The sequence below is a fragment of the Chrysochloris asiatica genome, unplaced genomic scaffold, assembly GCF_000296735.1.
Source record: "Chrysochloris asiatica unplaced genomic scaffold, ChrAsi1.0 scaffold00082, whole genome shotgun sequence".
In the NCBI taxonomy this organism is placed as follows: domain Eukaryota; kingdom Metazoa; phylum Chordata; class Mammalia; order Afrosoricida; family Chrysochloridae; genus Chrysochloris; species Chrysochloris asiatica.
In genome coordinates this window covers 12,981,806-13,006,077 of record NW_006408600.1, presented here as the reverse complement: position 1 = coordinate 13,006,077, position 24,272 = coordinate 12,981,806, and the positions used below count along the sequence as shown (strand labels likewise).

Below are 24,272 nucleotides of genomic sequence, written 5' to 3'. Positions count from 1 at the left end.
AGGAGAAAGATGAGGCTTTCTGCTCCCGTAAAGATTTACAGCCTCAGAAACCCTGTACAGGGTCGCTATGAGTCAGAACCGACTCCACGGCACATAACCAACCATCTGAAAAAGTCTGAATATAATTCTTGGTTATTGATAAAGAGGCAAGAAGATGAACTATGCAACTTACATGTTTTCAATCAATATACAAAATATCAAAACACTCGTCTGTTTCTTACAGGCCTATGCATTCTACAGCAAAGTTTTTATTCACACGTGTCACGAAGAATCAGTCAAGTACTTGTTTCTAATTGTTGTTGTTGTGAAGTGCCGTTGAGTTGATTCCAACCCATAGCGACCCTGTATAGGGTTTCCGACGAGCAGTTGGTGAGCTTGAACTGCTGATCTATCAGTTCAAATAGCTTTGCACTCTGGCGCATTAGTCCACAGCGCCACACCAGGACTCCTATTATTTAACTTCAAATATTATTTATGAAAATGAAGTTTACAAAAAACTTACCTTTCTTCTCTCAGAAAGTATGATTCTTTCAGATAGAAAAGGGTAAGAGGCAGAAGAGTTTCGAAAATCTAGGGCTCGTTGTAGTTGGTCCTACAAAGAAATATAAAACAATCTTGTAAAATGAGTTGAAAGTCAATACTGCATTTGTCAGATGACTATAATCCAGAATACTAATTACCTGTCATATGCTGGCCCACCTCAACAGTATATTAATATTAAAGAGAGTAGTTTTTGTGACATCTTCACTTACTCGGTAAGTGCTAATAACAAACTGAGTCCTTTGACGAATTCTTTCTGGTTGTTGTAAAGGATGGGCTAAAACAGGAGGTGCCTTTTCAAATATAAATTCAGAGCCACAGGGAGAAAGTTGCAATCTGGAACCATCAACATACTGTACTTGCACGGAATCATCTTCATAAAGTATCATTCGAACTTCAGCTGCCATTACTATGACTACAGAGACATCCCTCCAAGGCAGAAACGGAATGATCTAGGAAAAACAATAGCACAAACAATCCTCTTAATGTACAAGAGTTCTACCAAAATAAAGCACACCTAAAAACATGCTGACATTACATTTGTTGGAAGAAAAGTGGCATCTTATTACATATACTTAAAGGATATGAAATTAACATCCCAAATGACTTGACTAGCTCTATGACTTCAATGTGAGATCATCTACAGAAAGAAGATAGACACCATCAAGTTGCAATGGTCTTTATAATTTTAGTTTTACTGCTCCTGAAGTTCGATTTCTGTAACCATATGCTATATTAGAGCCCTGGTGTGGTGCTGCAGGTTAATACACTGGACTGCAAGGTCAGTTTGAACAACAGATTGGTGGTTCAAGCGCACCAGCCACTTCTCAGAAACTCAATACAGGGTCGCGACGAGTCAGAAACGACTCGATGGCATTTAACAACAAACAACTTGCTGTTGTTGTTAGGTGCTTTCCAGTCAGTTCCAACCCATAGCGATCATGTGCAGAACAGCATAAAATACTGCCCAGTCCTGTACCATCTTCACAATTGCTCCTATGTTTGAATTCATTGTTATAACCACTGTGTCAATCCATCTCACCGAGGGTCCTCTTCTTTGTAAGGTAAAACAAAAATGGCACCAACCATTCCTCCCATGGCACACACTATTTCTCAGCTGAGCTCAATAATCCATTGCAATGGCCACGTAGAACTCAGAAACCACACTCACAGTTATGGGGTTTATTAGGGAAATTAACTGGTTACAGTTCAGTATTAGAAATGCTCAGGGCACAGTTCTTCCAGTCAGGCCAGCCTCTTCTCAGCCATGCATAGAGACAGGCCTCTTTCTGGCCCTTGGCCTCTCAGCCCCAGACTGCTTGACCTCTGCCCTGCTCCAGCAGTATTACAAAGCTCTTTTAGCACTGTTGATAAATGCCCAAGGGGCAGTCTTCTGCACTATTAAGACTCAACCTGAAGGTACTCAGATCTATCTCCTAGATAAGCAAGCCTAGCTTCCCAATTAACTGCCTAGAGGTCCCTAACTCCCCAAGTGATCCTCCTGCCCCGAAGGCTCTCAGCCTTACTTGCTTCCTGGAAAGCCCACAGCTCTATCTGCTATTCTGACTCTTGGTTCTGAGTTTGCTGCTGCTCCTCTGTCACTCTTCCAGAGTCACAGCTTCCTCTCACTGGGTTGAGGAGGTTCAATTTGCAGGGATCTTAAGGTCCAAAGGCTGTGCTCCACTCGGCTCTCCTTCAATGGTAGTGAGATTCCCCCTCTGTTTCAGAGATGCCTCATTTTATATGCAAAATTAACAAATCACAATTAGTTCTATTAACAACCGCTTACAACTGAATCATAAAATTCATCAGCATCTTCTTCCACCTTCTCTTGCCCAGACCCACCAGAAAACTGTTGTTTGGTGGGAGTTACAAAGACTATGGCTAAAAAAGACATTAAACAATTCACTGCATCACACTTTTTTTTTTGCTGACCCTCTACTTTACCAAGCAATGCTCTTCTCCAGGAACTGGTCCTTTCTGGTAACATTTACAAAGTATACGAGACGAAAGTCTCACCATCTTCACTTCTAAGGAGCATTCTTCGAACACAGATTTGTTTGTACTTCTGGCAGTCCAAGGTATATTTAATATTCTTCCCCAATACAATTATTCAAAGCATAATTCTTCTCTAATTTTCCTTGTTTATTGTGCAGCTTTTGCCATACATATGAGGCAAATGAAAATACCTTGGCTTGAGTCAGTAATATTTAGAGAGAAGTGTGATGCTGTGATAAACACTGGACTGGGAACCACAAGGTCGGCAGTTCAAACCCACCAGCCACTCCTCAGAAACTCTATACAGGGTTGCTATGAGTTGGAATCGACTGGATGGTACTTAACAACAACAACAACAATTAGAAACCAGAACTCCTGGTGTAGCGCTATAGAACAAGCACTTGACTGCTAATCAAAAGGTTGGTGGTTCAAATCCACCATTTGCTCCTTAGAAACCGTATAGAGGGTAAGTATGAGTTGGAACCGACTCAACAACACATAACAACAACAATAACAAAAATCAGAAACCAGTGTTTCAATATTTAGTCTTTTTCTTCATGGCATTTGGAAATACAGACTTTTCTGTAGAGTGCAATAGTCAAAAAGGAAATCTCTTCATAAGGGAAAAGACACTGAAAAAGAAACGCAAATATCTGAATTCTAGTTCCCAATCTGGCATTAAGGAAGTAGTTCCATGACACCACTAAGCAAATTAATCTCCAAGTGTCTTAGATTCCTCATTTTGCCTCTCAAACGACTCTTATCCCAGCCATCAATCTCTCCAGAGAAGAAAGAAGCGGCTGTTTTCTCTCAGAAACCTGTATAGAGTCACTATGAGGAGGAATCAACTTAGAGGCAGTGGGCTTTGTATTTTTTTTCTTGGTTTATGCTCTTCATATAGGTGGGACAGAAGGGGACTTTGATGTTCAGGTCTCATCCATACTCCATCACTTACTAGCTATAAATCTTAGGGCTTTGGGTGGTTTTTTCCCCCTACTCACCATCTGCTCCTCGGAAACCCTATACAGGGTGGCTATGAGTTGGAACTGTCTCGATAGCACTTAACAACAATAACATTTATAAAAAGGGAATAGTTAACAGGATTATTGGACTTCTGGTGTGGCGCTATAGGATCAGCACTGGACTGCAAACCACAAAGTCGGCAGTTCAAACCCACCAGCTATTCCTCAGAAAACCTATATAGTCGGAACTGACTCAACAGTACTTAACAACAATAGGATTGTTGAGTGGACTAAAGGAGACAACTGAATGACAATATCTAGCATTGTGAATGCCATACTGTAGGAAGCACAATAAATCTTACAAAATGTTTCTATTTGAAACTATTTTTGATAAAGGAAATAAGTGTAAATTGCTACAATTTGATGAACTTGAATTATACTTATGGATGTAGTAGCTCAAAATACCAACTGAGTGGGAAGGAGTCTTCACATCAAGTATCGCTGCTATCCCCTCTGTATACAGGGTAGACAGGACAGGCAACTTAGACACTGGCTACCTAAAATGAGGGGTGATAAAAGCACGAAGTGACTCGCTTACAAGTTTTCAAGAGGGAGTTTAGTTTCAGAGTATGCTGGGGAAGATAGAGTCCCCATTGAATTGTTTTCATCTTGTCTAGATGGGTCTGGTGAAGAGATGGGAATAACATTCTTATGATTCGATAGTGAATAACTGTTATCATGACTAATTGCAATTGTCATAACTGTAAAAGTTTTGTAACAAAAAGGGGGGAGTAGTTAATCTTACAGTCCAGAAACAAAGGACCCTAGGACCATCAAGGGAGAAGAGCACGAGCCGAATGGGGGACCTTATCCAGAGAAGCAGCAACCCCAGAGATAGAGGCAGAGATGAGGACATGGAGAGAGGGAGCAGCTGAAGACTCTAGACTCATGGAAAGAGAAAGACTGAGTGCTGTGGCCAGGAGACAGGCTTGCAGAATGTGCCCTTTGGTTGTTTAAATTATTATATATTCTTGAGTGTTTTTGTGTACATTGCAACCCTCCCAACAACAACAACAAAAATCACAGAGGGAATCTAAGCAAATACTGTTGAATGATGATGAAGGGAGGAGACTATAATCATTGAAATGAAACAATGGTGTTAAAACCGATGTTCTCCCATGTAAACTATCACCCAATTCACAATTTAAATTAAAAAAAAAAAAAAGTTTCTATTCAAAATACCAATTTTCCCAGTTGATCTGTTTCCTATCAGTAATTTTCTCAAGTATAGTTCCTGCTAACTGCCTACTTTCTCATCATTCAATCCTTAATTTACTGCAATCTGGCTTAGGCCCCCACTTCTCCAACTGAAATTGTTTCAGTCACCAATGTCTTCCTAAACTTCCGTCTTTATCCTATGAAATCTGATCAATCTCAGACAGTGCTGTGTATCTTCTCCTGTACCAAACTTTCTCTTCCCTGCATTGTTTGTTTGTTTTTAGCATTGCATTATTATGGTTTTACTCCTTACTTTTTTCCTGTTTTTAATCATCCTCTTAAATCAAAGATTTTGTAAGACCTGACCTTAGTCCTCATTTAATCTCTTCTTGCTATATACTTACTCTTGCAACTTTTACACCCACCGTTGTATTTTTCCTGTCTTACACTGGACTGTGAAAAACAAGCTCAGCAGTTCAAGCCCACCAGCTGCTTTATGGAAGAAAGATGTGATTTTCTGCTCCCACAAAGACTTGAAAAGCCTCAGGAACCCTACACAGGGTCACTATGAATTGGAACCATCTCAATGACACTTAACAACAGCCAACCCTTTTTAATATATGTAATCTAGCTACATTTGATACCTTCTGTCAGTTTAACGTATTATGGTGGCTTACATGTTGTTACTACCAGCTGCTCCGCGGGAGAAAGATGAGGCATTCTACTCCCGTAAAGATTTACACCCTCGGAAACCCTGTGCAGGGTCGCTATGGGTCAGAACCGACTCGACAGCACATAACAACAACAACATGTTGTTATGATGCTAGAAGCTTCGTCACCAGTATTTTCAAATACCAGCAAGGTCAACCATGGTGGACAGGTTTCAGTGGAGATTCCAGACCAGTAAAGACTCTGCAGAAAGGACTGATGATCTACTTCTGAAAATTAGACAATAAAAATTATGAATCACAAGAAAACATTGTTTGGACTTGTCATCAAGAGGGATCAGTTGCTAGAGGAGGATGCCATGTTTGGTTAACTACAGAGCCAATGAGTGTGTGGGAGTCTCACTAGTACATGATGGACTCGAGCATGCTGCCATGTGAAGATGATGCATAGTTTGTCTACTGACACAATGTAGGAGTCAACTCAAGGGGAGATAACATTTGGAATAGCCTATAGTCCAGGTGTGGTGCTGTAGGATAAGCACTGTACCGCTAGCTGCAAGGTCAGTAAGTTCAAACCCACCAGCTGCTCCTTGGAAACCCTATACAAGGTCACTGAGTCTGAACTGATTCAACAGCACTTAACAATAATCTTTTGTAAAATATAATATGAAACCATATGGTCTGTCCTGAGATTTTATCTATAGTCATAGCTGTAATTATTTTCTTTCTCTATAGAACTTAGAATCTACCTAATCTCTCTCCAAAGCTTCCTGCTGTCTATTAAACCTTTCTCCACATGCCTGTTCCATCTTTTAAAAAAAAATTTAACTCCTGTCAAATTGGTTCTGATTCATAGCAACCCTGAATAGGGTTTCTGAGAAGCAGATGGTGAGTTTGAACCACTGATTTTGTGGTTAGCAGTCCAGTGTTTACCCTATAGCGTTACATCAAGACTTCTACAGATAGGATCACCTTCAACATGACTAAATGGAACTTAATCCCATCAAATAAGAGCTGTTTATAATATCTCCTAAATACATTACTCTTTAACTCTTAACCGCCTAAAAGTCCAGCTTTCTTTCAGGAACCAAAAGGCTCCTTTAAAAATAAAAATTAGGTCCATCATCCCTTGACTTAAAACCTACCAATATCTTCTATTTTAACTAGAAAAGGTACAAATTCCTAACTATGACCTACAAAGCCCACACAATCTGGTCCATTTACCTCTACAAATGTCCTGTCTTCTTTCCCGGTCGTTAGGAACAGTTCAGCCATATTGTCCATTTTTATTGATTTTTTTAAAAAGTTAATTCACATCTCAAGACTGTTATGTTGTTCTGCCTACCATGTCCTTTCTCTGGCTCATCCCATGGCTACCTCATCAAGGTTTCATGCAAATAGCTTTTCCTCAAAGGCCTGACCTGCGTAACTCAGACCTTTTCAATCCTCTCCCAACTCTTTCCTTTATTCCTATTCCCTCTTTTCCTTCACAGCATTGCTCACTATCAAAACTGATCATTTACTTTCCCTCCCCTCTTTTCCCACTAAGATATAAATTCAGCCAAAGTAGAAATCTTATCTGTTTTATTCACAGTGCTATCCCTGCATCTAAAACAGTGATTTGGTAAATAATAACAAAATCCAGCTGCTAAAGAGCCTGATTTCCAACTTATGGCAACCTCATTACGTGTCCAAGTAGTACTGTGTTCCCTAGGGTTTCAAGGGCTGCCTTTTCACAAGCAGATCATCAGGTCTTTCTTCTCAGACATCTCTGGTTGAACTCGAACCACCAGCAAGTGTGGTGTTTGTACCACTAGCGTTATAAGCAAGAATAAGAGCACAATAAATATTCACTAAACGATGAAGGAATAAACAAATGAATTTTAAAATATGCTCTTCCTGAACCTGCAATTTAAGTTAACATCACCTAGGTGTTAGTAGCCAGTGGTTAACAGTATTTGATTTCTCACTCTACCTCTCTCCACACCCCTGTGACCTCCTCCAAGTCCCTGTAACAGGATCTGTAACAGATCCTGTTGATTTTTATCTTTTTTAAGTCTTTCCCTTGAACCAGCTCTTTTCCTCTCTATTTTAGGCCATCTTGGTGTGGCACTATGGGTTAATGTGTTAGACTGCAAGGCCAGTTTGAACTGCAAGGTCGGCGGTTCAAACTCACCTGGTTGCTCCTCGGAAACTGTAGACAGGGTCGCTATGAGTTGGTACCGATTCAACAGCATTTAACATTTCCCCTCTTTTCCTACAACTTCTGGAACCTTGTTCTGCGTCTTCCCTCTCCAACCATGTCTAGTACTCGTGTCCCAGCTAACTGCAATTCCATACAACATTAACAGCTTCACATTACTGTGTAATGTCTCAAGTTCCAGGCCTATCACAAGAAATTACAACAGGGCTCGAGCCCATCCACCTTATCCCTCCGGTCTTCCTTCAGTTTGCATTCTCTTCATCTAGCACATTACGTCAGAGTGTGTTTAACGATCTGAAAGCCACCAGTCCTCGGTTACAATGGGAACCTCAGTTTTCAAAATGCGTTACCTAGTTACAGAAAAAGCTTCATGAAAACACAGCCAAACATCCGGGACTCACAGCAATTCCGGTCCGAAACGTTGTGGAAAAGAAGCCAATCAGTGGCACCTGGGTCTAATTTGCCAAAATGCTGGTTGCCGTAGCATCTGCGCCTGCCCACGACGTCTTCTCAAGTGATGTTTCCTGATGAATTTAATAAATTACCAACAACGAGAAAACAATCTCAGCCGTGGAAAAGTAAGGCCACAGGAAAGGTACTGTGGAGAGCGGGGTACGCGCCGGCTCGGAAGCCGCACAAAGAAGGTTCAAATCTTCCCGCTTTAGCCCTTCGGACTAGAGAGCGGAAGTCCCGCCCTGTCCGCGCCTTCCTCCCGCCCGAGGCCCCGCCCGCCCGGGAAGGGCTGGAGGTTTAGAATCCAAGGGACCTGAAAGGAGGACTGGTGAGGTTCAGCCTGGCTACTCGAGAGAAGGCTGTGCTTTCCAGTCGTAGGTCATGTCTCTCAGTCCTTCACACGGAAGTATTCCCACCTGGTTGTGATAAAGCTGGTAAGTACCAGCTTCATGAGGTTCTAGCCTTTTGGCCAAGAACTAGGGATTCCAAGGAGCGGCTGGTGAATTGAACCGCCAACCTTAACGGTTCAAACAAACCTTGAAGTCCAGAGCTTGTCCTACAGCACCACACCAGGATTCCACAACTAATCACAAAGATGGTAAAATAGTAGTGGAATGATGCTTGATTGTTTAAAAAATCAAAACAATTATACTTCAATAAGGTTGTTTTTAAAAAGAAAAAGAAAGGGAAAAAAACAAAAACTGGTATAGCGCTGTAGGATAAGCATTGAACAGCTAACCGAAAGATAGGTGATTCAAACCCACCAACTGCTCCTTGGAAACCCTGTACTGGGTCGCTATGAGTCGGAACTGACTCAACAGCACTTAACAAAAACAATGTTGTGATAAAATAAATAAATAAAACTTGGTTTAAAGAAGAGAGCTGTTGGCCCACTTGGATATCAGAATATATGTTTTAAACTATATATTTGCACTGGCTTTTTTCCTTTCTTTCCTAAAATAGCAAATAAGACATGTCTGTTAGATTTATTGCCATTTACCAGTATTTATGGGAATCGATGGCACTTAACAACAACAAATGAAGAGTCTCATGTGCTAGAAGTTCTAGTGTGGCACTATAGGGCAATGCACTGGACCCCAAGTTTCATTTGAACTTCAATGTTGGTGGTTCAAATACACTAGCTGCTCCTTGGAAACTATACAGGGTCACTATGAGTAAGAACTTTCTGACTGGAAGCCACTGGAGAAAAAAGAGAACAGGTCTAGTTCTTTGAGGACTAGAGACTAACTGGAAAGAAGCAACTAAACAATCATTTGATCACACTGTGGTAATTGCCCCTTAAGAGAAAATAAAAAGAGGCTCTGAGAACATAGAGAAGGCAAAACTTAGTCTACATTGAATAAATGATTTTTCTACTGAAATATAAGGACAACTGAGAGGGAAGAAGTCTTCACATCAAGGATCAAACATATCCCCTCTGTATACAGGGTTGATAGGGAGGGGCAACTTAGACATTGGCTACCTAAAATGGGGGAGGGGGGACTATAAAGGCATAAAGTTCCTGGCTTACAAGTTTTCAAGGGGGAGTTTAGTTTCAGAGCTTGTGGGGGAATGTAGAATCAATCCCTACTGAATAGTTTTCATTTTGTCTAGGCGGATCTGGTAAAAGGAGATGGAGATTAAATTCTTATGATTCAATAGTGAGTAATTTAACAATTGTTAAATTGCAATTGTCGCAACTGTAAAGGTAGAAGTTTTATAACATAAAGGGGGGGAGTAGTTAATCTTACAGTCCAGAAACAGAAGACCCTACGACCATCAAGGGAGAAGAGCACAAGCGGAATGTGGAACCCTATACAGAGAAGCAGGGACACCAGAGAGGGAGGCAAAGATGAGGACATAGAGAGAGCAACTGAGGGCTCTAGACTTATAGGAAGAGAAAGGCTGTGTGCTAACAGCTAGTACCCAGGCTTGAAGGATGTGCCCTTGGGTTGTTTAAATGATTATTCCTGAGTAGTTTTGTATACATAAAAAGATAAAATAAAATAAAAAACACCTAGGGACTAGGAAAAAAAATAAGAATCGGAAGAGTTGGGTCACATACCTCTCAGGAATTGAGTGCCAGAAAAGGCCAGCATGCGCAAAGACAAAGAGATGAGAAACTTCATTGTTTTTGAACAATAGTGAAGAGGTAAGTCTTTGTAAATTAAAAGGTGACTAAAAAGTTCAACATGAAATAAAACTATCAGAGGTGGAATATCAGATATTGATCTATTTATTAATATGTGACAGTTTTCTGTATCGATTTGTCTAAGCTATGGTGATGCTTGGATCAACTGTCAACACTCATGGAAGCAGCAGTCAAGAAATCAGATGTATTGCATTAGGCTAATCGGTCACACAGGAACTTTTTTTTTTTTTTTTAATGTTTTATTGTGAATTATATGATAGTTTACATGGGGGAACTTTAGTTTTACATTCAGTCCATCGTATATCATCTCATTGCCATGGTTCCAATCCCCTCCATGCATCATCAACCACCCAAAGGGTATATCCTAGAAACCCGCCTCCTACACTTCCCCCTCCTCCCCCCAGTTTTCGGCCCACAGTCCCTTTCACTCTCTGGGTCCAAAGTCCCCAGTCGCTTTATCACTCTGCATCATCATCTCTGCCTCCATCTCAGGCATCTCTGTTTCTCTGGGTAGGGTTCTGCTCTCGGCTCTTATCCGTTGATGGTCCCAGAGGTCTCCACTCCTATCCTGGAGATTTAATCACACCCTTCCTTGTTACAAAACTTCTATCTTTGCATTTCCAACCCTCATAGTCCGTCCTGATAAGCATCATTCACTACAGTATCACGAGTTACCCATCTGTATCTCCTTTCATCAGCTCCGCCCAGACAGATTGAATAGTACCTACTGGATATTCTGCCTTCTGCCATGCTCCCTAGCACTAGGTTCCCTCTTGAAAGCTTGTAAGCCAATCACTTCTTGCCTTTGTAGTTCCCCCTCCCAATTTGAGTATCCAATGTCCAAGCTGCCCTTCTCTGTCCACTCTGCCATTCAAGTGTCTATTTTACAATAGTGGCAAGGGAAACCAACATTCGTAAGACAGTCAAGTATTTTAACATTATTTCCCCTCTTTTACCCATTAAGACTATGCCTCGATCCCTGTATCACAGAGCCCTGTTGTTCCAAGATTGAGCATACATCACCTTTGTCCCATTTAGCCCATGCAAAACTGCCTAAGTGTTCTCCTATCTACCTTGTTCTTCCAGACCCTTCCCCCTTCTTGTGTATTGCCCTCCCCAACACAAGAACTATGCTGTATCTATCCGCTAACCTGTGTTCTACCATCCCCTCCTTCCCACCTCTGGCAGCCAGAAAAGGACATTTTTTTCCCTTTCTTTAATATGAGTATTTTTTTTCAAGCTTCATATTTTTAATATTTCCATGTTCTTTCTGGATTTTCAGTTTCTTGGTATGTTGTGAAGTATTAATTTTCTTTGAGGTTACTCTATATTCTATTAACTTTTCCTCTATTTAAAACGGTCTGTTTTACCCTGCAAACTACCTGACCTCATCACTTGGATCTCTGTTCCTATGTTTTTACCTTTCACATTGTAATTGTTTTGATCATAGACTGACCTCCTAGATCCTCTGAATTCATTCTTGTAGTTCTGTTCTGCTCTGGACTCTTCCATTTGTTGATTGAATTCCAGGTGGTGTTCCACATATGTCAATCTCTGTTTGTTATCTTTTCTTGTTAGTTCTCAGTACAAAGAACTCCCTTTAGGATGTTTTGAAGCACTAGGTTGGCTTTGACAAAGTCCCTTAGCGTGTTTATCCTGTAATGTTTTTACTACACCATCATGTTTTATTGGCAGCTTTTCTGGGTAGACGATTTTTTTTTTTTAAATGTTTTATTGTGAATTATGTGATAGTTTACATGGGAGAACGTTAGTTTTACATTCATTCTATCGTATATTATATATCGTACATAGACCAAGAGGCAGTTCAAACAGAACAAGAGAATGCTGAATGGTTTAAAATTAGGAAAGGTGTGCGCTAGGGTTTTGTTCTTTTGCCATATTTATTCAGTCTGTATACTGAGCAAATAATGAGAAGTTGGATTATATGAAGAAAAACAGGGCATCAGAATTGGAGGTGGTGGTGGTGTGTCATGGAGTAGGTTCCAAATCATAGGGACCCTGCATATAGTTTCCAAGGCTGTAAACCTATACAGGAGCAGAATGCCTCATCTTTCTCCCGCGGAGCAACTAATTCAAGAAGCTGGATTATATGAAGAAAAGTGTGGCATCAGGATTGAAGGAAGACTCATTAACAATCTGCAATATGCAGATGATACAACCTTGCTTGCTGAAAGTGAAGAGGACTTAAAATACTTACTGATGAAGATCAAAGACCAGCCTTCAATATGGGTTGCACTTCCATGTTAAGAAAAAAAAAAAATCCTCACTATTGTACCAATAAACAACATCCATATAAATGGAGAAAAGATTAAAATTGTCAAATATTTCATTTTGCTCGGATCAACCATCAACACTAATGGAAGCAGCAGTCAATAAATCAAATGACTTATTGCATTAGGCAAATTTGCTGCATGAGACCTCGTTAAGGTGTTGAATAGAAAGATACCAGCATGAAGACTAAGGTGTGCTGGACCCAAGCCATGGTATTTTCTATAACCTCACATGCATGTGAGGGTTGGGACAATGAATAAGGAAGACTGTAGAAGAATTGATGTATTTGAATTATGGTGTTGGATATTTTTTTTTTTTTTTACATGCTTGATTTTAATGAATGGACTATATAGCACAAATAGTAACCGTGAAATAATTTGGAATAGTCATATGACAGAAAAGCTCAAATTATGTGGAGGAGAATTTTTAAAGTACCATGGACTGACAAAAGAACAAACACATTTATATTGGAAGAAGTACAGCCAGAGTGCTCTTTGGAAGCCAGGATGGTCAGACTTCATCTCTCATACTTTGGACGTATTATCAGGAGAGGCCAGTCCCTGGAGAAGTATGAATCAATCCCTAAAGGACATAGTGTTTAGAAAAGTAGAGAGCCAAAAAGAAGAAGACCCTCAACAAGGTGGATTGACACAATAGCAGCAACAGTGGGCTTAAACATAATTGTGAAGATAGCAAAGGACCAGATGGTGTTTTGTTTTGTTGTGCACAGGGTCACTATGAGTCATAACTGACTTGATTGCACCTAATAACAAATATGAGGGGAAATGCTCCTGAACAAGGAGGAATGCTTAGAATATGGATATATATATATATATGTATATATATGTGTGTGTGTGTGTGTATCTATATATAGATGTTTGTCTGTTGCCCACCCCCCATCAGTTAGGGGATGAAGGGAAGGAAAATTAGCGTAGTGGTTACAAATCGGGCTGTGAACCGCAAGGCCAGCAGTTTGAAACTACCAGCTGTTCCACAGGAGAAAGATGAGGCTTTCTGCTCCCGTAAAGATTTACAGCCTCGGAAACCCTGTACAGGGTCGCTATGAGTTGGAACCGACTCCATGACACACCATGGCATGACGACCAAAAAGGAATTGGAGAAACACAGTATGATTATTGGCAGTGCACACAGCCCAGTTGAAGGTGGTGGTTATGACTTCATGGTACAAAATTTCCTGACAAGATCTTAAGCTGCATGTATGCAGAAGCAGTGTTAGGCTCACCTAAGCTTGGTACTTTGCCAGATTGATACAATAGGGCAGTAGCATGCCATCGAGATGCTTTTGACTCATAACTGTCATAAACACAACAGAACGCGAAACTGCCCAGTTATGTGCCAACCTCACAATTGTCATGTTTGAGCCCATTGTTACAGTCACTGTGTCAATCCATCTCACTGGGTTTTTTTTGATGACCCTCTGCTTTACCAAGCATGATGTCCTGTTGCAGGGACTGGTACCTCCTGATAACATGTCCAAAGTTTGTGAAACAGTCTTACCATCCTCGCTTCCAAGTACTCTGACTGTACGTCTTCCAAGACAGATTTGTTTGTTCTTATGGCAAACCATGGTATTTTTCAATATCCTTTACCACCATAGTTCAAATGCATCAATTTTTCTAGTCTTCCTAGTTCATTATCCAGCTTTCACATGCTTATGAGGTGATTGAAAATAGCATGGCAAGGGTCAGGTACACCCTTTGCTCTTGAACACTTGAAAGGAATTTTTTGCTGCAGATTTGCCTGGTGCAATATGTCATTTGATTTCTTGACTGCTGTTTCCACGAGTGTTGAAAGTGGAGCCAAGCAAAATGAAATCCTTGACAACTTTAATCTTTTCTCCATTTATCGTGATTTTATTAGTTCACTTGTGATGACTTTGTTTTTTTTTTTTTTTACATTGAGGTGCAATCCATACTGAAGGCATTTGATCTTCATAGTGGGTATTTCAAGTTCTCTTCTTGCAAGCAAGGTTGTGTCATCTTATCACAGGTTCTTGATGAATCTTCCTCCAGTCTTGATTCCACATTCTTCTTCATATAGCCCAGTGTCTCAGATTATCTGATAAACATACAGATTGAATAACTATGGTAAAAGGATACAACCCTGATGCACATCTTTCTAGATTTTAAATCAAACAGTATCCCCTTGTTCTAACAGCTGCCTCTTGGTCTATGTACAGGTTCTTTATGAGTACAATGAAGTATTCTAGAATTCTCATTCTTCTTTTACCCATAATTTGTTATGATCCACAAAGTTGAATGTGTTTGTAAAGTCAATGAAACACAAGTAAACATCTTTCCAGGGTTGTCTGCTTTCAGCCAAGATCTGTCTTTGACATCAGAATGATATCTCCTGTTCCACATTCTCTTCTGAATCTGGCTTAAATTTCTGGCAGTTCCTTGTAGATGTACTGCTGCAGCTGTTTTTTAAATTATCTTCAGGAAACTTTTCCTTGCATGTGATATTAATGATAATTTGATGATTTCTGCATTCTGTCACTTTCTTTGGAATGAGTACAAATATGGATGTCTTCTACTTGGTTGGCTAAGTAGCTGTCTTCCAAGTTTCTAGGCACAGATAAGTGATCTTCTCCATCTCTGCATCAGTCTGTTGAAATATTGCAATTTATATTCTTGAAACCTTGTTTTTTGTCAGTGCCTTCAGTACAGGCTGGATTTCTTCCTTCAATAACACTGGTTCTTGATCAGATGCTACCTCTTGAAATGGTTAAATATTGAACGATTCTTTTTGGTCCAGTGACTCTTGTGTATGTCATCTGCCTATGTGTATGTTGTTGAAAAAGCTATTTGCAACAAATGAGTCACTGGTCTTACAAAATTTTATCATGGGATCTTTGTCATTTCTATCACCAAGGCCTTATTTTCCAACTACTGATCCTTCCTCTGTTTTGAATCTTACCATTCCAATAACTAGTATTTATCAATGCATCTTGGTTGCATGTTTGATCAATTTCAGGCTGAAGTTGGCAGAATTGTTTCACCACTGGCTTTAGTGGTTGGTGCATAAATTTGAGTAATAGTTGTATTAACATCTTCCTTATGGGTGTATGGATATTATCACAAACAGCTCTGTGCTTCAAGATAGATCCTGAAATGCTCTTTTTGAAGATGAACATGATGCCATTCCTCTTCAATTTGTTGTTCCCAGCATAGTAACTATGATTGTCTGATTCAAAATGGCCTATACTAGTCAATTTCAGCTATGATCTTTATGCATTCTATTAGTTTTCCATGACTTTCAATTTTCCTAGATGCATACATCCCAATTATTAATAGACATTTGTAGCTCTTTTCATTTTGAGTTTTGCCCCATCAGTAAATGAAGGTGCTGTGCGATTTGCTCCATCCACACCAGTAAGATGGACTCTACTTTGAAGAGGCAGCTCTTCCCTTCCTATTTCGTGTGCCTTCCAACCTGAGGGGCTCATCTTCTGACAGTCTATCAGACATTGTTCCGTATGTATTCATAAGGATTTCAGTGGCTAACCATTCAGTAGTGACCCACCTCTTTTTCTTCTAAATATTAGTCTGAAAGCTGTGCTGAAATGTGTCCATTAAAATATTGGTGGCATAGCTTCCACTATCACAAAACACACAAGCCACCACAGTACAACAAACTGACATACAAGTGGTAGAGCAGTAGCATACAGAAGCTTAAATTACTTACATCAACCAAAGACCACCAGGCCTGTAGTAAAGTCAGATGGATTTGCAAGCAAGGGAGCAAATTCCAATGGAACTGTGAATGCCTCTCCACAAGGGGGAAGATAGTGTCTTTGGTTAAGTTTTAACTCTTTGGGAAGGATTCTGAGGACGCTCTAAGAGAAGCAGAGATCAGGTCTGGAGTTCTTGCATCTGATGTGGGATTTGTTAAGTGCCGTCAAGTCGGTTCCAACCCATAGTGATCCTGTATACTGTTTTCCAAGGAGTGGCTGGTGATCTCGAATCACGGACCTTGAGGTTCAAACTGACTTTGCAGTTCAGTGCATTAACCCCCAGCACCACACCAGGACTCCATTGTGGGATTAGATGTAGGAATTAACTAAGGGTTGGATCCTGACACGAGGCAAGGGTGGTTCATTTAATTGGCTCTCCCCAGTTAATGGAGTCCTGGTATGGCACTGTGGGTTAATGCACCAGACTGCAAAGCCGTTTGAACTGCAAGGTCAGCAGTTCAAGCTCACCAGCTGCTCCTTGGAAACCCTATACAGGGTCGCTATGGGTCGGAACCGACTCGACGGCACTTCACAACAACCACCTTAGGGAAACAATGTTTCCTATTAACTTTGTGGGTGGATTCATGTGTCTATCTTCCAAGCCTTATTAACTGCAGGGTTTTGTTTTGTTTTTAACTGAGCTAGTTTTCAGTCATGAAGAGGTTTTTACTCTTCTCATATGAATGACACAATGGATCATGGAATCTAAACTGGATAGGCAGAGAATGTTAACAATTTCCTGATGTCCAGGAATGATCTCACATCCACTTTAGGTAAGATTACTGTGTAATCATCAAAATACCTAGTAGTCTTTTCTGAGTGACTGCTTTAAAAAACAAACTTCAACTGTATCTTTCTCTCTTATAGATTAAGATTTATTGACGTACCCAATCATAGAATTGGCCCACTTTTCTGACAACACCCAATCTGGAAAAAAACGGGTTTGTAAAAACATGAAACAAAATCGAAACCAAATGTCAAGTTGATTCTAATGACAATCTCAGGTGGTACAAATTTGTTAGAAAAGAACCGCACATAGGCTTTCCTTGGCTGTGATTTTTATGAGAATAGATTGTAAGGCCATTCTTCTAGGGCAATACTGGGTGGCTTTGATTCATCAACCTACGATGGTGGTGGTTGTTAAATGTATGTCATCGAGTTGGTTCCGACTCATAGTAACCCTGTATAGGGTTTCTGAGGAGTTGCTGTCGAGTTTGAACCACTGACTTTACCATTCAAAGTGACCTTGCAGTCCAGTGCATTATCCTTCAGTGCCACACCAGGACTCTAAAATTACTCACCCAAAGCTCAAATCCTAAAATAGATCCAACACTTTTACTGACACAATTCCTTGATGGCCTCCCATAAAGAGGTGGTGGTGAGGTAGCCTATGTCCCTTCCCCTTGAATCCGATATAGTGACTCATTTAGAACCAAGTATAGGATCAGCACTGGGTTGAGAACTACAAGGCCAGCAGTTCAAACCTACCAGAGTTGCTCCTTGGAAACCCTATACAGGGGCCCGACTCGATGTCACTTAATTACAGAAAAGCATCTTCCTGGTTCTTTTGGAATGCTTCTCATATTCCAGCTGTGGGAAGTCTAAGTCACATGGAGGCCACATATAGGTGGTCCTCATCAACAGTCCTAATTGAATCCTGGTTTCAAGTCCTATCAGCACTGGCTCATTCTGACTTCAACCCATCTCCCCTTTGTGACGTGTCTCAATCCCTGAACCATAGAATTCATCAGCTGTTTTATTAAATTTGGAAAGTTTTTTTGAATAGATGACTAGTTGGAACTTATGTATACTGATCCTGTTACTGGCTACTGTGAATACAGTAGTTGGAGATAATTAACTCATGTATAAAAACTAGGTTGCTCGTCACAGAACTTCTAGAAGTGTTAAGTATAATTTGTATCCCTTATGGAAGAAAGATGAGGGTGGGTTTCTGTTCTCGTGAAGACATACAGCCTAGTCCTGGTGTGGCACTGTAGACTAATGTGTCAGACTGCAAAGTCGTTTGAACTGCAAGGTCAGTGGTTCAAGTTCACCAGCTGTTCCTTGGAAACCCTGTGCAGGGTCGCTATGGGTCGGCACTGACTCGATGCCACTTAAAAACAATTCAGAATTAACTCATGGCACACACAACACTAACTTGCATCCCTTGGCACCGAATCTAATGTGTTGCCCATTCCTTCCCTATTAACGATTTACAGAAATTACAGATTAGAGAATTGCAGAGTTTATGAGCCATGTTATAGGAGCCATTTTAGAAAAAAAAAATCTGAATATAAGAATTTCTAAAATCCCCAATAAAATACACAAGATATATGGAGTCCTGGTATGGCATTGTAGGATAAGCACTTGACCCTAAGGTCAGTTTCAATCACAAGGCTGGAGGTTCAAACTCACCAGCAGCTCCTTAGAAACTTTATACAGGGGTCACTATAATTCAGAACTGACTCGATGGCACTTAAAAAACAATTCTATTACAACAGAGAAGACTTTTTGCTGTTTTAAATTTACTATTTTTTCCGTAGGTGTTTGTTGTTGAACTGAATTCTTATTTAATATACATTGTAGGTGACAGTCTGTGTTTTCTAATTTCAGACCTCCAAGTAATTTTTTTGTGTCATGTAAAATATCAAAAGCAATTCTTTAAAGTATCAGGACTCCTTCAAACATTTAGAGAAAATGAAACTAGTTAAAATTTTATTTTCAAAGTCTAATTTTAATTCAGATTGGACAAACAAGCAAAAAAGAAAGCTAACTGTTCTACCAGACAGATGTACCAAATGTAAAACAATGGATTATTAACAGAACTACTTACATGCATATTTACAAGCAGTCCTTTTTTATGTTTTTATAGTAAGTTGGAAAAAGATTTCTGACATTAGGTAAAAATATTACTGAAATAGGGTAGGAATATAGTGCCACATGACATTAAAAGTATTAGAAAAGTGATCCTCCAGGTGTATCAATTATAAAGTGGATGAAAACTTGGGTGACAAAGATCTAATAAAATTCTCTAGTAAAAAAGTCAATGTAACTCATGCTTATAAAATAAAAATGAGAGCCTTATAAATAAAACAAAATCATGTTTTTAGGCTTTAGGGTAACAGAGTTAGTCAGGTGAAAAAAAAAGTCATAAAATAAATGAAAGAATAATTCTTGCTGGAATAAACCCTCAGTGCAGTCTTTGTTGTTTGTTGGGAAGTTTCCAAGTCTGTCTTTCTTTTAACATTACTGAAAGCCCTTGGTATCAAATAGGATCTGCATATGTAACATCAGTTATTAATGCCATATCCCAAGACTTTAATGCTAAATATTTTCATGATTGTGATTCATATCTGAAATTTCAATGAGACACTGAAAGTCAAACAAAAATTAAAGTGGTAATACTCATCTTAAAAAGGATGCTACATTTACTTGTATGTATTTCCAGGCTAAGATTTATTCCCCAAGCAAAGTGAAATTTAAAGGATCAGTTTCTAAATATCTAGTAAAATTTACTTCCAACATTTAATTTATTTCAAAATCGATTTTATTGCAGCCAAAACAATGGAATTAACTGTACATAATAAACTATTATATATATATACACATTTTAAGTTACAGGGAATAAAGTTTATTTTGGCAGATAGTGTTAAAGAAAATTAAAGTTGCATACATTAGTAACATAACTCAGTATCCTTAATTTGGTATTATAAGTGTGACACATTTTTCTTGCTTTCCTGTGTTCTGCTAGGATCACCAAACCTAAAATGCTTTATATAAAACTGATGTGCTGAAACGTAAACTTCACTGTTTCCGCTTACGCTCTGATTCTAAACAAAACTTTTCATAAGCTTCTTCTATTTCTGGGTCCATCTCATCATCAATATCATCCAAATATCTGTAAAAGATGCAAAAATAAGTTATGAGTTATAATAGAACACAAGGACTGTTTAAAATTTTTTATAACTGGATTGAGTCCCTTATGTTTGAAGTTAAGATCCTGCAATACTTTCAGATGTACAGGTTTAAATTTTATAACCTAAAAGATAAAGATTGATACAAATTTACCTTATCAATAAATAAATAAAAAGTGCCATTTACTTACAATACATTTATGTCTACTTAAAATCAGGTATCAAACTAGGTTATTCCTGTAATGACAATTTAGTCTTATCTCGATTTAATAGGACTTACATTTTCATAACAGAAAGTTACTTTTGAGATCACCTATCCAAGTTTTTTCTACTAATATGTAGTCATTAGAAAGGTAGAAAGCAAGGCTTTCAAGGGCTTTGTGTATAGATGGGGGGTGGGGGGGGGGAGGGAGAAAAGTACCAATCAAGGTCTTAATGTACATATCTCTTACTGAATTGTTATTATCATCTTAAAAAGACAGGATCTATTATTGTCTTCATTTTAAACCTATGAAACTGAGAGGTTAAATGAATAATGTATTTTGTAAGATCAGAATGTAACTACAAATCTTTCATCTTTTCTGTACTTTTCCCCATAACATACACAATGCTGTTTCATACCTCCCCACCTATCTTCTCTTCCACCTCTAAGTTTTATCACACACACAAAAAAACGTATCTTGCCAGGCCTATAAATTGCTGGTTTTACAGGGTCTTTTTCCTTATGTCTTTCATTCATTACACGACAATGTGTTGAAAGAGTCATGAGTTCAACAGGGAAACAAAATATGGTGTTCATCCAGCATAATGTTACTTCTAATGCCTGCTTGGACCCTTATTTCCCTGCTATTTTCTTTATTAAGCTCTTGTTAAGGAGCTCTGGTAGCGTAGTGGTTACGAATCGGGCTGCGAATCCTAAGGTCAGCAGTTCGAAACTACCAGCGGTTCCGCGGGAGAAAGATGAGGCGTTCTGCTCCCGTAAAGATTAACAGCCTCGGAAACCCTGTGCAGGGTCGCTATGTGTCGGAACCGACTCCACAGCACATAACAACAACAATAACAACAACAAGCTCTTGTTAAGTGCCGTCGAGTTGATTCTGAATTAAAGTGACTCCGTATAGGGTGTCTGAGGAACAGCTGGTGGGTTTTAACTGCTGACCTGTGGTTCGCAGTCCAGTGTAGATCCTACAGTACCTTACTAAGTGTTCTTATTAAACTAGCATAACTAAAACGGTGGTGGTTATGCGCCATGGTTCCAATTCAAAGCGACCCTGTACAGGATTTCCATGGCTATAAATTTTTACGGGAGCAGAAAGCCTTATCTTTCTCCCGCCTAACAGCTGGTAGTTTCCAACTGCTGACCTTGTAATTCGCAGCCAGATTCGTAACCATTATGCTACCAGAGCGCCTTAGCATAACTGAAATACTGCAACATTACTAGATCTAAAATTAACCAATAAGTAAATATCACTAAACATGAGCATAAAAGGTGGTTCTCTTTAACACCTAGAACACACACGAGTAATGTAACATAAGAAAAATTAATATCACATATCTATTCTCTTCTTTCTACAAAGGAAGAGAACATAAATTGATCCAAATTCATGCATTTGTTAACCGAGTTGGGAACCAACATCACAAGTATTGATCCTTGTATAGCAAAAATATAGTGCAAATTGATGACAATTGTGTCATATACTATGTTTCTTTTATTATAAAGAATAGCAAGTAAAGTCATTGAGTTATGAGAACATGACTTATCACATTTTCGCATGAGTTCAAACATCTTTATATTTTAAGTTATCTGTGTTGTCTTTACTAATCTTTGACAGCTATAACTTTGAGCATTTTACTATGGACCAGAAAACACCATCAAGTTTTTATTATATACTCTCATTCAGTTCTCATATGGACTGGTTAACATTTAGAGCTAACTTAGGTATAATGTGGTTTATTAAAAATATGGGTCCTGCCCTAGGGACCATTAGGGGAGAAGTGCACGAGCAGAATGTGGGACCCTATCCAGAGAAGCAGCAACACCAGAGATGGAGGCAGAGATGAGAACATGGGGAGAGAGAGAGAGAGAGCGAGCTGCTGAGGTTCTAGACTCAAGGAAAGGGAAAGGCTGTGTGTGCTGGTGGCCAGGAGGCAGGCTTGCAGAAATGTGCTCTTTGGTGGTTTAAATGATTATATACCCCTGAGTGTTTTTGTGTACACTCTTCCTGTGCCGTTCCCCTCGCCCCCTAAAAAAAAAAAAAAAAAAAAAAAAAAAAAAAAGAGGGGAGAGAAGCATTTACTGTTGAATGATGATGCACAGAGGCACAAAGGAGATTATAATCATTGCAATGAAACGATGAGTGTAAAACTGATGTTCTCCCACGTAAACTCTTACTCAACTCACAATAAAAAATTATATATATAAAAAAATTAATATATGGGTCCTGGTATGGCACTGTCAGATAAGCACTGGACTGCTATCCAAAAGGTCAACAGTTCAAGCACACCAGCTGCTCCTTATGAAACAGTGTCTCTAAGTCAGAATTTGACAGGGCACTTATAATTAAAAATATACATTGTGCCTAAATATACCACATTTTATAGTTTTTTCGCACATATATAAATTAAAATTTTCTCAGTCTGTAAGTATGCTAATATGATTTTCTACACATTTTTGGTAAGTACTATAGTTCGAGTCCTGGTGTGGCGCTGTGGGTTAATGCGCCAGACAGTAAAGCCATTTGAACTGCAAGGTTGGTGGTTCAAGCTCACCAGCTACTCTTTAGAAACCCTATACAGGGTCACTATGGGTTGGAACTGACTCAACTGCACTTACACAACTATAGTCCTGATGTGGCGCTGTGGGTTAATGAGCCAGACTGCAAAGCTGTTTGAACTGCAAGGTTAGCGGTTCAAGCTCACCAGGTGCTCCTCAGAAACCCTATACAGGGTCGCTAATGAGTTGGAACTGACTCGACAGCACTTAACAACCATGTATATCATCATGAAATGAAAATGCACATTTGCTCATCACCCATTTTTTTTTTTTATAATCTACAAACTGGCCAGAGAATTTAGTAGCTAAAGAAAACTTACGGATCACCAGCCCCTGATAAATCTGTTCCATTTTCTTCATAATCTGGAAAAAAGTCTTCTCTTTCAAGCAGCTCTTGATATTTCTCCTGGTAATCTGTAAGACAATAAAAATAAATTACAATGTTGGCGGGGGGCGGGGGAAGGACACCAGTTATCCCCAACTCCACATTCCCATTTTGATGTTGACTTTTTATATAAATGGACTCTTGCTGTGGCACTGCAGGGTAATGCACTGTTTGAATTGCAAGGTCAAACAGAAAAGTGGATTCAGTGCTTACTGAGAAACAGTGAACAGATGCAGCCAAGAGACGAGGTTAACTGATACACAGTGGCAGCCAAGAGAACCTGACTGCAGCCACCTTCAAAGTTGGTGAACTTTAGAGACGTCACAGAAACTTCCCTGAGGCTCATGGAGACAAAGGTGTGATTTAGTAACTTCATCTCTCATGGGACAAGTTCCATGAATGAGCTTTTACTTCCAGAAGGATGGATTTTAAACACACACACCTGGCTTTCAGATCCCCCATGACTCTTCCCTCCAAGGAGGTAAACTGAGCTATGTGTTAGCAGGTAGTTCTGTAAGAAGAACAGGGCATTTTTCTTCCCTCAGAAACATCTGAAAGACAGTCACCTAGTAGCTGATTCCGTTTTGCTAGATCCAAACATGCCCAAAGTTGTGCTCTTCCAAAGAAACAAAGGTGATCTAGATCTCCATCCATTTAGCACATAAGAGTCCTCTTTATTGAGTCCCTTTAATATTAGCATGTCTTAGAGAGTTTACTACTGAATAAAATTCATCACCTTATAGTAAAGCTTTATTGTTGTGTGTGCCATTGAGTCAGTTCTAATTGTTAGCGACCCCCATACAGGGTTTCTGAGAGCAGCTTCTGAGTTTTAACTACTAACGTTGTGATTAGTATAGTCCCAGTGCTCATCCACTTATCCTACAGTGCCACACCAGGGCGCATAGTAAAACTAGTTACACTAATGACAACAACAATTATATACATATATATATATAT

General features: G+C 39.4%; 2 protein-coding genes across 3 annotated transcripts in view; both read right to left on the bottom strand.

Annotated features, from left to right (window-relative positions):
* The window catches only part of LOC102830481 (chromosome unknown open reading frame, human C5orf34), a 39,365-nt gene extending 38,418 nt beyond the window's left edge, over nucleotides 1-947 (bottom strand). The window contains exons 1-2 of the mRNA XM_006865752.1: nucleotides 753-947; nucleotides 503-592 (exon numbers count right to left, since the gene is read on the bottom strand). Coding sequence (XP_006865814.1) covers nucleotides 503-592; nucleotides 753-947 — 285 coding nt within the window. The remainder of the gene's footprint in view (nucleotides 1-502; nucleotides 593-752) is intronic.
* An 18,815-nt stretch (nucleotides 948-19,762) lies between these two features.
* Nucleotides 19,763-24,272, bottom strand: part of PAIP1 (poly(A) binding protein interacting protein 1) — a 56,238-nt gene continuing 51,728 nt past the window's right edge. Inside the window, exons 10-11 of one of the 2 annotated variants that reach the window (XM_006865750.1) lie at nucleotides 23,251-23,344; nucleotides 19,763-20,141 (exon numbers count right to left, since the gene is read on the bottom strand). In XM_006865750.1, the coding sequence (XP_006865812.1) occupies nucleotides 20,048-20,141; nucleotides 23,251-23,344 (188 nt within the window). In that variant the 3' untranslated portion in view covers nucleotides 19,763-20,047. The remainder of the gene's footprint in view (nucleotides 20,142-23,250; nucleotides 23,345-24,272) is intronic. The other variant, XM_006865751.1, reaches the window with a different exon arrangement.